The sequence below is a fragment of the Chlamydotis macqueenii genome, chromosome 6 (genome assembly GCF_036417535.1).
Source record: "Chlamydotis macqueenii isolate bChlMac1 chromosome 6, bChlMac1.mat, whole genome shotgun sequence".
NCBI lineage: Eukaryota > Metazoa > Chordata > Aves > Otidiformes > Otididae > Chlamydotis > Chlamydotis macqueenii.
Genome location: NC_141561.1, coordinates 34,192,806 through 34,208,881, shown reverse-complemented (window position 1 = coordinate 34,208,881; position 16,076 = coordinate 34,192,806). Strand labels below are relative to the sequence as shown.

The window sequence follows — 16,076 nt, the reverse complement described above, 5'->3', positions numbered from 1 at the left end:
GATGAGAAAAGATGATTGTTTGGAATGGATGTTGAATGTGCTTAGAAATGGTCTCTCTGAAATACAGTCCTGTGTAGAGCATGGCATGCAACTACAGAGCGCAGTTAAAAGCTCAGTAAATCTGTTGTGTCTTCAGTTTTTTTTTTCCATTAGGATTTTGAAGAGAGTCTTACCTTTAGCCTCGGTTGAGTATGTGTTCGGAGTGGGCAAGCGTTATATTTTGGTGCAGGACTTAAAGAATGTATTTTGTGTCGAGCAGATGCTTTACACTGGCAAACTGTACATGTGCAAATGATTTCTGAAGTGGTAAGGTGTATTGTAACATACCGGAAAAGGAAAGTGTAAACTATCCTGACTTCTCTTTTCCTTACTTCCTTTAGAGTGCTTTATATTGGTCTTGCCTGTAATACAGCTCGATACATTTACATCTCGTATCTGGAAAATGCCTGGACTGTTCTTCCGATGGAAGTACTTCAAGGTAAGACAGTGCACTAATGCCCTTCCAGTATAAGATCAAGGGCTTACATTTATCTTGTTCTCAGGTGGACTGTGACTAAGTAAAAATCTGGTATTTCTCTATATTTTTTACCACAAATATCCCAGAATACCCAGACTCATAAAGCATTACTGTTTATCTTGGGAAATATTTCACGTCAAAAGGGTGGGTTTGCATTTGATTGTGCACAGTTCTCTGTTTATTCAAACAGAACTGTGTGAGACCAACACACCCTTTAACCAAACAAAGAGACAGAAGTATGAGCTGGGTACACACCTACTGCAAATCCTATTTGGTGGTAAATGTGAACTTCATTAAATGCAAAAGGTTGTGGTTCTTGAAAGGATGCCATAAAAAAAAAAAACCACCACCAACAACATAATAGTCTGAGTCATTCTCTCTCTGTTAAAATACTGCGTAGTTTTTCAGTTTGATCAATACCTTTAGACTATAGAATTATTTTTTAATAGCTAGAGAGGAATTTCTTCCAGTACTGTTGTCTGTACTAATAGAGCTTCTTTAAGATACTTGTCCTTTAACTAATTTAATTAGTAGGACAGAGGTGTCGTCTATGAAAAGTAATTTGAGCCCTGTTTTCAAGTTATGTTGTCGAAGTTGTCTATAAGACCTTCATTGCAATGTTAAAGTATAAATTGTTCTAACTTAGGTTTTTATGACATTTGTTTGTGTCTTTGTAGTGGGTAACACTTCTCAAAACCAGGAAGAATCTAAACTATTTTACTTTCTGTTTCTTCAGTATTTGAAGAATACTAAAGTCTTTGGGTCTGTAAGCCTACAAGAGAATGGTTAATTTAAATGCAGACAATGTTTTCCCTGCCTTTAAAAACAATTGTACCATCTTTGTTAAAGCCAGTATTTTGGATTTAAACAATACTACTCAGAAAATTTTCCACAGATTATACTTAGAAGTTTTATTCTTCTGTGTGGCATAATTTGAATTTGCATTAGCTTTTTCTACTATACTAACAGAAATCTTTGGTTAGAAAATGCCACGGGAGAGCACTGTGTAAATCTCTACATATATGTAGAAAGAGGCTCTTTACCTCCCTGTTAACAGAAATGATTTATTGTATTAAGACCGCAGTAACCACAACAGCAAGCTTTTGAATTTTGTAATTAAAAAAAAATTCTGAACCATAACTGTTGAATTGATACTTCATAATTCACACCAAATGTTAAAATATTAAAATGTTACAAAGAACCTGAAGAATGTGTCTGCTTTGTACTTTTGCCCCCTTAAACATCGAAGGGGAACAAATGACAAAGCTTTGGATATTGCCTTCTAGGTAATTCTATTTTAAACATACTTCATCTCAAAATACAGGAAAAAAACCTTGTGTCTCAACAATATAGCCGTAAGTTTGTGCCCAGAAGTAGCCTATACTCATGGCTGAGAAATAAGTTTTTTGTTTTGTTTTTTTTTTTTTACTTTGAATCTTGTTTTTATTCTGCTGAAATTTCAATATGAATTGCTTAATATATAGGTTTGCCTTTACAGAAAGGCTGTGAGGCAGTTGTTTTGTTGAGGTTTTTTTGTGTGATATAATCTTGAGTAATCAAGATTTAAAGAAACTAAGTACCTTGAAAATAATACCTTCTCATAAATTTATCTGCCAGACTTTATCTGCATTTATCCACTGCTGAATCATGTGCACTTGGGTTAATCTTGCTATTTGCAGTTATTTATAGTCAGCAAATGACAAAGTTCAAAACAAAACAAACACGCATGCATACATTTCCCACTCCCCCCAAGCCTCTTTGTGTTCTACGTGTACTTTTTAGCCTGCATCTAACATGGTTTATTAGTGTCCGTGAGGTCCATAGGTATACTCTATGCGTGTCTAATTACTGCCACTCTGTTCATTACCATTCCAGTAATCTCATTCAGTGTTGCTGAATGGGAGATCAAGTTTATCTTTTTAGAAGTACTGTTGACTTTTTTTTTTGCGCTTTATTCTTTTCCCCTCCTTGCTCTTGGCAGTTTCAATCTCTTGATTGAAAGAGGTGACACCTTAATGAAATTAACCTCTTCTAAGAGATGACACCTTAATGAAATTTCGTGAGGTGGAAGCTCCTATTTTTAAGTGAGTTTGTTGACAGAGGGAAGTAAGAGTTGTAGATGCTTTGCATATGTAGGGTTAGAAGTATTTAAAGACAAAAAAGTAGCTTATGCAGAACATGTGTGTGCCACGTGGGCCTCGTGGCTGCATCAAGTTGATAGGGCTTTTAAATCTGTTGGTGAAATCCTTGTTATCATTGTACTAACACTTTTTCCAGGAAGCTGTCAAATTCTATGTCAATTCCAGTTCCATCAGCTGGAGGGGTTTTAAGGTCAACAAGAGTTTCAGCTGACTTTTGTAAAGAATTTTTTTTTATGTTTGTGCAGTACAAGAAGGATTATCCCCACGTGCTGTGCTGAAGGGCATGGAGAGATTTATGGAACATGACTCTGCAAGCTGCATCTATTGATTGCAATAAGAACCATCCTGTGTTTCAGTTGCTGTTAGGGTCACTGGGATGGGGAGGACTCTTTCATGGCATTGCACTCTCAAAGGAGTAAATGGGGAGACTTAAACTCACTTCTTAATTTACAGTTTTGTATCTGTATGCTGTATAAGCTCGCATGTGCAATGTATGAAAATGAGAGCCGAGGCTGAGTCTTTAATAACTGAAAATTTCAAGACATCCTCACAGGCAAATGTATAAGTGTTTATATATGTCGTCAAGTCTGTGAACACACGAGCTATCCTGTTCATTTTGCACTTAACAGATCACATTGTGATGTGGCGGTTAGTTGTGACTTATGTTCCAAAGCAGTCGTTCAAATTCTTTGGTAACGGCTATGCTAGCTCACTGATTTGTGTAACAGGAATTTTCTAAAGTGCAAAAATATATTGATAACCTGAAAATTAGCTGTTTTCACTTAGCAGTTATCTAACAAACTCCAAAACAAATACTCTTCTAAGAAGTGACTCTTACTGGTGCTTTTGCAACACAGTTGGGTCTAGAGAGCAAAAAGCTTGGGTCTTCAGTTGACAGTAATTAGGAAATCTAGCTGCCCAAAACTTCAACTCTATGTTTATATGTAAATTGTCCTAATTTTGCTAAACATTATTATTTTGAGTGTAACACTAAGGTGGTTAAGCCTGTTGGAACTATAGTCCAGATGGTGAAATGGTGGTTAGTGGGTTTTAGCAAATAATGTCACAGTGTGTATATTGTGAACCTCTGTACCGTTAAAGGCAAGTGAAATAAAGTAGTTGAAAGGTATGGATTTGTTTTCAGAGGAACAGGGAACACTATGTTCTGTCTGGTTGGCCTAGTAAAGGTGAGAACATCCAAGAACCTGTTGGTTAAGTTAGGGCCTTTTGTTTTCAAACAAATACAGTGGTATTGTGCGTCACGGTTCACATGATTTCTGATGTATTTTTTATTTGCCAGGCTTTAAAACTCAACTTACTCTTTAACAGCTGATAAAACTGAATGTTTTACATTAATTGATATCCTTGCTGAAGCAAAAACCACATTACCTATATTAGTTCAGCTTTGCTTTGTTATTGGAACAGTTCTTGATAGATATTTTCCATGCATACATGGGTCTGCATTAAAAAACAAGGTAGATATTCAGTGAATTTTAAAACTGAGCTTTTTGAATGGAAAATCTGTGAATTTTAAAGCCTTAAACTGTAAATGGTAAGGTAAAGTACACTCATCCTAATGTAAGCCTTCTATTTTTCAACAAGATGGTGTACTATTACCAAAACCAGCTCTGCAACATATAAAGGTGACCTTTACAAACCCTAAGCTCAAGAAATTTTTATTTAGATTTGGAATGGAAATGAACTGTACAGCCTCATGGACATCTAACATGTCCATACCTGAACTATATGAATTCCATGGAGCTATTTATAATTTTACAACTAAGTAAAATCCAAGTTATTCTGTGAGTATGTTACAAAATCATGTGTCTTTTTGCTTTTATGAGTCTTCAGCCTAAATACCTAAGTAATTACTGAGTGTCCAACTGTTCATTAATAAGTCAAGTGTAGAGGACAGAAACATGTTGACTGAATCACTGGTTGTGCCAACGTTTTTTTAAAACCGAGGCAGTAGAGCTTGGGCACTGGTAAGCTGTGATGACTATTTTTAATACCGGTTAAATAAGAAAAAAGTATTCCCACTCAGTCTGAGGGTGGCAAAATAGTTCACGCTTACTTAATGTGTGATGAGCCACAAAACTGTGTTGTTTTTCCAGCTTTTCCACAGCCCTGCCTTTTCCTCTCATATTCTTCCCCACTGCACAAAAAACCCCCTCCAAGCAGGTGCTCAGAGACGAGGGCCCCACTTGCAGCCTGTTTCTGCGTGCTGGTGGTGATTCACTGTCTTTCCCTTTAGCTGTCCTTCTTCTGCCGTAGGAAAAAATGTTCGTAACCCTGAATCTTCAAGGCATTTGCCAGAAGGAGACTTCCAAAATCTCTGCTCGGGAGCTGGGGCTGTCTTGGAGACATTGCTGTTGTTGATAGCAGTGAGGACCTCTGCTACGCTCGGTCCCCGGGGCGGGAGTGCGTGAGATGCAAGGCAGCAGCAGCACCTACGCAGGATGCAGTCACAGCGGGAGGAAGGGCACGCTGACTCTGCCTCTGAACAGCAGGCGTGAAAATCGGCATCTTTGTCCTACCCTGAGGAGCTGGCGTGCTTTTCCCGTCCAGACCATTCAGTGCTAAATGCAGAGCGTGTTGGTGTTGAGTTCAGAAAGAGTTTGCTTGGAGGCGGTTGGTTTTGGGAGGGAGTGAGAAGGGCAGAAGGAAATTAATTCTTGCCTCTGAAATGACATGGATATCTCTGATATTGTTCAGATTTTATGACCTTTACATTGCCTTCATTGTGGCAGTAAGGAGACTACTGAGAAACATCAATGCTTTAATTGCCTGCAGCTCATGAAATCAGGACTGTATTTCCAAGGCCCCGGGTCACTGTTGAAGGGACAAGAATCTGGCAGAGAAGCTTTTAAAGAGTTTTATTTCCTCTTCCTAGGGACTGTGTCTGAAGAAGAGAAGTGAGGTCATCTTAGAGGGAGAAAGAGCTGTTGACAGCCTCTGCGGAAGAAGGAGTCATCATATCTCCCTGTGGCCTGGTTGCCAGTATCACATTACCAAAAGCTGACTTGTACTTTGCAGGCATTTGTCAGTGAAGGGATTTTGTCGTTGCTCCCCAACGCATGCTCCAGCTGATGAGCACAGTTGCTCTGATGTTGTGTTAGTACGCTCTGGACCCTGTACTCTCCACTGTGTTTCATCTCTCTAGGTGTCACACATGCGGCCATATGGGCAGCTTGTATTTCGTACCTCAGCGCGGCAGTGCCTCCGGAGCTGAGAACGTCAGCCCAGGGAATCCTGCAAGGTCTCCACTTGGGCCTGGGCAGAGGATGCGGGGCCATGGTTGGAGGGGTTTTGGTCAATTACTTTGGTAAGCAAAAATTGTATTGAAGATTTTTGTTTTATTTATAGAAGTTCTGCTTTTACTGAACTACCAGCTTTAAACTTATTTATGCTTAAGGTATGGTTGTGTTTTAGAGTAATAAACTTTGTATAAATCATGGAATCATAGAACTGCTCAGGCTGGGAGGGACCTTGGGAGATCTCCCATCCAGGCCCCTGATCAAAGCAAGGTCAGCGCTGAGTTCAGACCAGGTTGCTTATGGCTTTGTCCTGTCAGCGTTACATACTGATTAAATATGTTATGCCTAGATATTTTTAGTATTGTGTGAGCAAATCTCCAGCCTGATGCGTAAGTAAGGTAAATTAATCCTTTGTGAGAGAATAGGTTGGTGCTATGCAGCCTCTGGATGAACAAATGAGAATCTAATTACTTGATTAAAATCCTTTTCAAAGCCTGCTGAAGAAGTGTTGGGGGAGGAAAATGTAATGAAAAAAACTAGTAAGAGTCTGCATGGGACAATACGTACCCATAATGCTGACTTATTTTATTCAGTAAGTAGATTCTCAATTTAGAAAAAAAAAATAAATCTCATTACAGGTCCTGCTGCCACATTCAGAGGAATAGGGATGGCTTGTTTAGTGATTCTTCTTCTGTTTGCACTGATCCAGTGGCTGTTGGTTCCTGATGATGAAGAAGGTAAATATTCATGTCACTGAGACACTACAAAATTAAAGCTAATGAAAAAAAATTATCTCTGAAGCTTTAATTTTATGTAATTTTCTCTTTGCAGCTTTAAATTTGTATGTTTGTTGTCTTTACTCAGATTTTGACTGAACAGTTTGTTTTCACATGAGACCTTTTTTCCTGAGCAGTGATAGAATTTGAAGTGGTGTGCTGCTGCTGTAAGACAGGCAGCATTGAGTTGCTGGATGTTTATAGGAGGAAAGCGTAACATATTTTACTACTTGTGTGTCCTCCTCTCAGTTCTGGGAATCCCTTAGGTTAGTCTTAACAGCTGTAGTGAGTAATTTCAGTTGTATCAGTTCTTTAAGGTCACCTTCACCACTGCACGCTCTCATATTCTACTAGTCCAAGCCACCTCTGCCAGAAATTGTAGAGATGGCTTCAGAGAACACAGGCTTTTATAGCTGCCTCAGTTCTGTTCTGGCACCTGAGAAATTTCCCCTCAGGTGCAACTTGAACATTTTCATCTCCATCTTTATTAATATAAAGGCTAACTGGAAAGAAAATACTTTGTGCAAAGTTAAGAGTTTAGCATAAATCTAATTCTTACCCAGATAACAAAGCTGTGGCAAATTCTGAAAAGTCATGAATTTTTGAGCTGCTTTTTTTCCCAAACATTAACTTTTGACTATGAGCTTTGAGTATAAAATGAAATTTAGTTTTCTTTAGCTGGAATATGAAATGAATTTTTCTTGACTAGTTATCAAGTTGCCTGTACTGAAGTGGTCAAATATGTATTTTGCTGGAAGTTTCTTCACCTCTGTTCAAATGATAATGGCAAAAAATGGAAAGGTGAAAAGGATATTTGCTGCTTCAGTTTCCCATCAACTTTTGGTTAATTACATGTGAATCTACAAAAGAATAGTTTGTTCTTAGTGGCCTTATTCTATTTAGTTTGTTTCAGTCTTTGGTTTTCATTTAATACACACTGCCCATCTTAACAGTGTGTATCTTAATTTTAAGCATGCGGTAATTCGGTTGCTTTCAAGAAGACCAGTTGGATGAGCGAAACTAAGCATGTGGTCAAGCGTGTGCAGGATTAGTCTCTTCATTTCTTCGCTACTAGAGAACATCCAGCCATTGCTTTAAATATCCAGTACTGTCTAAGAGTCTGTAAACAAAACATGATTCTATAATTTTGAAAAAAGACCTTTTTATTTGGTAAAATATTTCTACTCAGAAAAATATTTTCTCAGAGTTTACAGAACATGTTATCTCTCGTAGAGAACATACAGCTATTACTTAAAATATCCAACAGTTTCTAACAATCTGTTCAATTACTTTTCGAATATAAATACTCTGACTTTTCAGGATTGTAAGGCACATTGTGCTGGGTCATGGAAGTCATTCTATGGATAACATTTCAAGGCAGTTGTGAAAACTATTTCATGTGGAGCAGCTTCTTTAAGTCAAGTCAGTAGGTTAAGAAATTTTAAGATCAGAAACAGCTGTTCTGATCATGTAGGCTGTGCAGCTTCATTAAATGGTTCCTGTCTGAAGGCAGTGTTTTGTTATGAATACGAGCGAGTTGAAAGATGCAGGCTTTATGCAGAGAAAGTAGTTTGCTACAAGTCTAGAAGACATTTTCAATTTGCATATAACATGAAAATTACTTCTTCCGTGTAACATGAAAATATGAATTTCTAATAGCTACCTGGGAACAAATGGACCACCTCATACTCATTAGCCTCTCCTGGTTTTGCAGACATCTAACAAACCTCGCTGCAGTTGCAGAACAGCCTTGCTTGTAAGGCACCATCCACATCGTGTTTCCCTAACTAGATTGTGGCGTGTCTTGCTCCTGGCTGTTTGTGCCAGCGTTCTGCTTTCAGTACAGTGACAACCACATTATGAAAGCAAGAAACACTTAGTGCTCATTGTGTGCTTCACGTTTTTTTTTAAACTTGTTGGCTTTTGCCAGTGATTATTTTGTTTTAAACTTCAGAAAAGACAATGCTGGCGGAAAGGATCCCGGTGCCTTCCAGTCCTGTTCCTATAGCAACTATTGACCTTGTACAACAGCAGTCTGAAGATGTCATGCCTCGGACTGAGCCCAGACTCCCTCTAAAGAAAACTAAACACCAAGAAGAGCAAGAGGATGTGAACAAGCCTGCCTGGGGCATCAGCTCTTCTCCTTGGGTCACCTTAGCTTATGCTGTCTACCAGATAAAAGAGATGGTGAAAGTATCCAAAACTAGTCCAGCTCCTGAGAATCAACCTTTGCAGGTAATCTTCTAATGTACAGGAAGTTCTTAGGTATTTGTTGGATGCTTGAAAACCTCTCTAGCTGTGTAAATCTGTTAGTACCTCGCAGGTATTCTCTGTCAGCTTGTAATAAATTTGGAGTTGTGAAACAGTGATTGAGATACTTCATGAAACAGAATTGTTTTCTATGTATACTATAGCAGGAATAACTATTTTTGCAAGTATTATCTTCCTGAAGATGGGAGGAGAGGGAGAGACAATGAAAGAGACTCTATTTTGCAGGCTCAGATATACTTGAATTCCCTTCAAGTTTACCTTTGTTTTCATATTAGTTGGAATTGGCGAGTTATGGATTTTGCAAAATTTAAAAGGTGATAATTGAACATGAAGATGCACAGCTTCTTAATAGAGTGTTAAATGATTTTTATTTAGTTTTGCTTCCTTGGATGATGCTGTCCAGTCTCCACATTGTTGCAGAAATAGATGTTCCAGACAGCTACTGTTGGGATGCAGAGCCTTCTGTTCAAATAAAGTTAATCTCCTTTTTGTCTGGAGTTACACCAGATAAGAGCAATGATTTAAAATGTCTGATTGCTGGTGCTTACTTTACACCATTTCCCTTCTGTCCTGTCTCCTCCCAAAATACCTCTTAATACCTTTAGCTTCATCGATGATTGGACGGGCTTGAATCTTGAGCTATCACCTAATGCTTTGGACACGCCTGTCAGAGTGGAGCTGAAGCATACTGCTTAAGCAAAGCAGGGAAATGCTGTCAATGCAGGTTTTAGAACTGCTGTCCTTAGAAATTGGTCATTTGGGTTATGAGTGTGAATCAGCAGAGCAGAGGCTGTAGGAATTTCACCTGGTCAGCAATCTCCTGCCTTTCTTATTTGTATTTATTCTTGGAAATATATTTACAGGCCTGTGTGCTTTAGGTTGGCGGGTGTTTTGTTTGGTTGGTTTTGAGCTTCCCTGAGTCAAAGAACATGGCTTGGTTTTTTTTAACAGTGACACTGAAGATATCACAGGCTCTCTGACATCAAAGTAATTTCTCCAGACAAACCACTCTGTTTCCCATTGGTAAATGCCTTCAGGGTCTTGGTTTGTATAAGCTGGCCCCTTTTACATCAGAGAAAAGCAGGTGCACAGACCTTAGCAATGAACATGGCAGAAAAACAATGTTTTGCAGTTACGTGTGTCTGAGAAGAACTTGTCCAACGCTGCTGGACACCACCCAGCCACTTCACTGAGAAGTGAAGTAGTATAAAAGTAGTTCTTGTTGATATGCCAAAATCCAGTGTACCACATTGCATTATTTTCTTCGTCATCTGCGTTCTCCAAAATTTCTTAACCCTGTTTCAGTGCACCAAAAGGACAAACCTGCTCCAAAACATTTCAAGTTTTGTGCTCAGTTGTTTATTTTAGGCTGGTGATAGTAAAACACTGAAACTAGAAGAAGACTGCGCAGCTCTCTTATTAAATTTGTTAAATAGCCTTCTTAAAATGAAAATAGATCATTTGGAAGAAAGGTCAGTGCACAGAAAATGGAGTTAGTGACAAAACGCTTCATTAAGATTTTGGCTTGATTTTGCTACTACTTGCTTATACCCTTTCAAGTAAAGGGACATACTTGTCATATTCTCTATTATTCAGTGCAAATAAATAATCATAGATAGTGTCATCTTGAAATGTGGAGTGTGAAGGCTTGCCGTTTCAAACCTGGGGAATGTAACTGATGTTTAAGTGTGCTCTCACGTTCCTTAGTGAGGCCTGTTTGAGTAGACTGGATGGAATCGTACATCAGTACTGCAAAAGTTCTGCCATTCAGAAAGTCTGAGCAGTATCTTGGGGAGGGAGGGAACTATTGAGGAAAACTGTATTTAAGGAGCGTGAAAAAATTTTACAGAATTGTTTGGTGAAAATAATGATCTGGTCTGAACGCTTTGAAGTCCAGTTAATTGTTTTTCTTTTTTCCCTTGAAACACAACAAGTTTGTTTTTTGCATGCTTCTTGGGAAAGTGCAGTTAGGAAAAGAGATGGAAGGTAAGCTACTGTCTGCTTGCTATTAGTGTCATCTGACTTTAAGTGTACTACTTTTGCTTTGCTGCTTTAAGTTTGATTTGTTATGTTGCGGGCGTTCAAAGTAAGTGCTTTGTGGATTTCCAGAAGTGCCTGAATGCATCTGGGGGTGTACTACTGGGGACAGTGTCATGAGTGTTTATACTTACTTTTCCCATGCAATCCTTTCCCCTCTCTTTAGAAAATCAATGAGAATTGCAGTGCTTCATCAGCCAGCTCAGCAAGACAACCCCAAAATCCGACAGATTCTGGGCAGTCCAGCAATTGTTCAGCACCAACACCTACAGCAACATCAGATTCCCAAGTAGATGGCAACGGCACTGTGTCAGCTCATGATGCTCAACCTGCTGCTGCAGGGCCCTGAGGTGCGCTCATCTTACCAAATCCAGTGCATGGAATTCTGCTTCTCACCTGGGAAACGCTGGAGTAGGAGCTTAAAAGTAGGACTTCCTTCATCTTAACGATCATAATGTGATGCAGTGCAAGCTTTTAACTATATAAAGAATATTCATATGACTACACAGAGCAACGTGAGCAGGGGAGCCAAAAGTTCAGAACTGAGGGAAGTGATGTGGCCGGATCTAACGGTAGGAGGAATTCTTGGCTGCTTTGCTAAAGCTGAGTCAAGTGCGATGAGATTTCTTTGCAATCTGTAGAAAAAGAGAGTTCGCTCCTCACTTGTTGAGGCACAGAGTGCCTGACTTGATTGGATAATTTTCTTCTTTGAATTTGTTCCCACGAAAAATGAAAAGACTTTTTAGGAGAGAAACTGAGTTTCCCTGCATTGTCTATTAGAAAATATCAGATCCAGTAAATATAGGAACAGCATGAAACTGTCTCTGTAAAGATTTCTCAGAGTAGCTTTAGCAAGCGTATCTTCGTATTACGGTGATGGATTAAGTAAAACACACACATATTCAAAGAATATGTTTTTGAAGCTAATGTTATCTTATTTGAGATAAAGGTTTAGTTCTGCAAAGCAAAAATTTTGAACTAGCATTTTAGTGAAACAGAAGAGCTAGAGGAAGGCTTCTAAAGAAGTTAACCTCTGCACTTGCAGCCCTTCAGCTGGGCATAGGTTGTGTGCATTTGAGTAGGTTTAGGTTTGATGTTGTATTGAGACAAGAATCTTTGATCAAGATTGCACAACCTGAGGTTGATCAAGGGTTTCAATGGACACAATGTGTTTTTGTTTTGTTTTGTTTTTTATTTCATCATCTATACAATGGTTTATTTAATGCAGTGTAGTTACTGTGGTTATTTATTAAGAAAACAGTAAGCTTTAAGTGCCTAGGGAAGGTGGGGAGTAGGGAGGAATCACCTAAAAATCTTAATGATTAGGATTATAGGGGCAAAGTTGTTGATGCAGAAATCAAGTAGAGTGAGAGATACTCAGGAGGAAGCAAACGTAATTAAATTGCAGTTCTGTTTAGGAAATTACTTTGCCCAATGTCAAGACACTGGAAGACTTTGGATGCTGTTTTGTTATGCTTTCTGATATTAACTGCAACCAGCTCACTTGCTGGTGCGCAGTGAAAATTGCTGCTGGAGGGATATCCTTGGGCTCAAGGAGGAGTCGGGGGGGGGGTTTAGTCAGGATAGTGTTCTGGCCCATTTGCTTACATTAACAGCTTGTTCCTGCGAGATTCTGGGCATTCAGCTTCTGCGGGACTGAGTGAGCATTGCTCAGCCCTCCTTGAAATCAGATGTATGCAACGTGTGGGGCCGTCCCTGGGGAAGGTGCATGCTGGGGGACCGTAGAGTGACCCAGAGGCAAGACGAATGGGAGCACAGGATTAGGGGAGGGGAAGATGGCAGCAGCTAAGCAGGAAAGGGGGTGTGCAGTTGTACCCACTTTGGCATCCAGTTAGCCTGACTGAAGGGGTGTCCCATAGCTGTGCTTTTGCTGTGCTTTTAGAACAACCCATGTTCTGGTGGTGCCTGGGACCAACACCATAGACAATAAAAAGGAACATCGATGACTAGCCACTAGTTACTTTTTTTGCACTTCAACTTAAATGTACTGTACTCACGTAAATCCTCATGACTTGTCTAAGTGTCCTTTAAAATCAGAAATGTATTTATTGTATGTTTGTATAACTTTGGGGAGAACTAAAGACTGAACAGGTGACAGGACAGAAGGATGCTAAAAATCATCTTGAGGCAAACCAACCATTTGTTGAGTTCATGCTGTACGGTGTTACCTCGGCTGCTACCGCATAGCACCTGGATTATGAGGTGAAGAGCTTGTACACTGTGTTTACACTTCAGAATCGTGTATTTGAAATGCCTGCTTTTTTGGGAATTGTATAGTCATTCTGTGTTGCAAAATGGACATGTACACCTGGGTTTTGATATTTGTGAAACTGTAAAAACTGTGGTAAGAAATATAAAATATCCATAATATATTTAATAGGATCAATCTGAACTTCTATTACGTTTTATTATGTTACAGTGCCAGCAGCAAACATAATCACCTGAACTGAAAATAATTCAATGAGAATGACCCTTTGCTGGGTTCACTGGAGGGCAGTGCCTGGAGGGTATGAACCTGCAGCCTGGGGAACTGCTCTTGCGCAGCGTTAAAATCTGTTTCATGTTAAAATCTGACGGTAGACACAAATTCCCTTCTGTGGGGTGAGGGGGATGGAAGGGGATGCACATCAGTGTGCATCATGAACAGGCTGATACAGAAATGTGCAGGACATCATGAGTGAGTCAGAATTGGAATTACGTTTGTCACCTCGCAGTTTCGAGATAAAGGCTGTTAAGTGCAGGTCATGTCAGCTTGTATGGAAATACTTCCAATTCCTATTTCTGATTAACAAAATATATTTGCGTTATTGCACTTGCTCTATACAGTGGCACATTTGTCTGGAATTTATTTTTTATCTTGGGTGTAGGAGAGTTAAATTTTTACTATTTCAACTGCCCAACTTGTATGCATACAAAAGCAACGATGGAGAGATCTTAGTTTTGTTTTGTTGTTTGTGTGTAACTGCCAGACCTCACTTGTCACCTTACAACTCTGGCTTTGTGGTGGTTTGGATCTGTCGCACGTGGAGAATGAGAACGGCCAGTTCCTTCAGGGAGAGGCATTCGAGGTAGAGGGGACGCTCCTTTTTGGAGCGATCGCAGCTAATGCACAGGTACCGTTTCACACACCCAATTTGCTTGGCTCCTCCTTGTCATAGGTCCTGCTGTTCTGAAGAGAGTAAATGTGTAAGGGAGGAGAACCACATAGTTGAAAAATACTTTTATTTTAAAAAAAATTTGAAATACAAGACAGTGTGTAAAGTATGCTGTACAGTGAATACAAAATAAATATGAAATTCTAACTGTTTTTAAACACCATGAAAGAGAAGATAAATGTAACATCCTTTGTTAAGGAAGAAAGGTTTTTATAAAGGTTAAGGCAATGGATTAAGATCTAGGTTCTGTTTCCAGAATTTCTGGCTGAACACTGGAGAGTGGTTAACAACTGTGTTTCAGTAAACCTCTGTAATCTCCATATATCGCAGGAGCACTGTGCAGGTAAACTCACTGTTGGCAAAGGGCTGGAATGACAGCAGTTGGTTTTGGAGGGTTTTGTTTTTGACATTCTTCCAATGTTGGATCAAGCTTGGGAGGGTTTTTAAGGTCAGCATCAGCTATCCACTAACCTCGTTGTCATCTTTCTCATATATTGCTGCACTTCTGTCTTGGATGCACTTAGTAGTTTCCTGCTCTACTTTGGACAGTATTTACCCATCTCTGGCAAATGATGGACTTCACAACTACATAAAACGTGGATTTTTAATTTATTTTTTTTTTTCCACTTGTTGGAGTAGGTGTACCTGGTAGTGTTCTAAATAATTTAGGAAAAGGGACAGTGTCTGAAAAATCTAATTGCCTTTTTTGGGGGGGGGCTTTTCCATTTAACATACTGCTTAGGTAAAATACTGTCTTAATGTATTACCTAGGCTATTGTGTATAAATACATATTATATACTTATGGAAGCATAATCATCGCTACCTCAGCAAAGAGAACAAACCCAGAAAAAGTGTGGGTTTCAGCTAGGACAAACCTGATTCTCCTCCTTGGCCTCAAACCACATGGGTGGGAGTTCTTCGCTAACTACAAAGTACCCTGAAAAAAATCTGTGTACTTTAAAACATGCAGAAGCATTTAACATTAGACATCTCTTCAAGTATCCTTTTTTGACTAATCTGTAAAAATTTTAAGTACTTCATTTTCACAATGGCAACACAGGCAAAGGTAAAATAAATTTTCAATCCACTGAGATAATTTTTTTCTGGGGAATTTCCATCCTTCTCCCAAACCGTCAAAGATAATGAGGCTTTCCTCTATTTCCACAACAGCTAATGCTTCCAGCGTCTTGCTAGTGACAGAACCCCCCAAGCCAAGCCTGCCTTCCAGAGCGTGGGTGGCAATTTTACTGTGACTTTGGTAGCAGCAGCCTCTCTTAGAGGTGATTCTTACTGCTAGCGGCCTTCTGAAGTGACCGGGCCTGATGAACAGGCCTGAGCCAGAGCTGACCCATGGAGGATCTGTATCGCATTGCTATGGTCAGCAGGATTGTGTTGTTTTGTCGCTTCTTCAGTATAAACAGAGTGAGAAAGTACATCCTAAGAACAGATAACAACTCTTTGGCCTCCTGTATGAAAAACCAGAAGATATGCAAGAGAGAAGCGTTACATTGAGCTCTGGCAAAGCTCTGGGGCAGGGGGCCAATGGGGTAACTGAAACCAGAGGATTCCACATTTGGGAATAATGAAAGTAAGTTGTTTATTTAGCATTATAAAAGGCTGGACCCTCTTGCAGTGACTTTGGAGACCTCGGGTATGAGTGGACGCACTGCATAGGACCTCCCAATTGCTGGGACAGGCTCTCCAAATCCTCACTGCAACCAGGGCTCCCCAGTGACTGTGAATCTGGATGATGGTAACGTAATAATAGGGCAATTCGTGACAGATCTTTCTTAATTGCTGTACTTATCCTCATGTAGTAATGATTAGATGCGTTACCTTTAAATGCTATTACTGTTGATCTGTTGATAATCACTACTAATTCTTTATTACCTTCTCTATT

General features: G+C 39.5%; 1 protein-coding gene across 4 annotated transcripts in view; it reads left to right on the top strand.

The window, feature by feature from the left end:
- MFSD6 (major facilitator superfamily domain containing 6) overlaps positions 1 to 13,845 on the top strand; it is a 28,712-nt gene extending 14,867 nt beyond the window's left edge. The window contains exons 3-8 of one of the 4 annotated variants that reach the window (XM_086751148.1): positions 381 to 478; positions 5,822 to 5,983; positions 6,554 to 6,652; positions 8,646 to 8,926; positions 10,930 to 10,948; positions 11,166 to 11,307. In XM_086751148.1, the coding sequence (XP_086607274.1) occupies positions 381 to 478; positions 5,822 to 5,983; positions 6,554 to 6,652; positions 8,646 to 8,926; positions 10,930 to 10,948; positions 11,166 to 11,176 (670 nt within the window). In that variant the 3' untranslated portion in view covers positions 11,177 to 11,307. Of the gene's footprint in view, positions 1 to 380; positions 479 to 5,821; positions 5,984 to 6,553; positions 6,653 to 8,645; positions 8,927 to 10,896; positions 10,949 to 11,165 lie in introns of all 4 variants that reach the window. The other 3 variants (XM_086751147.1, XM_086751149.1, XM_086751146.1) reach the window with 3 other exon arrangements.
- The last annotated feature ends 2,231 nt before the right edge of the window (positions 13,846 to 16,076 follow it).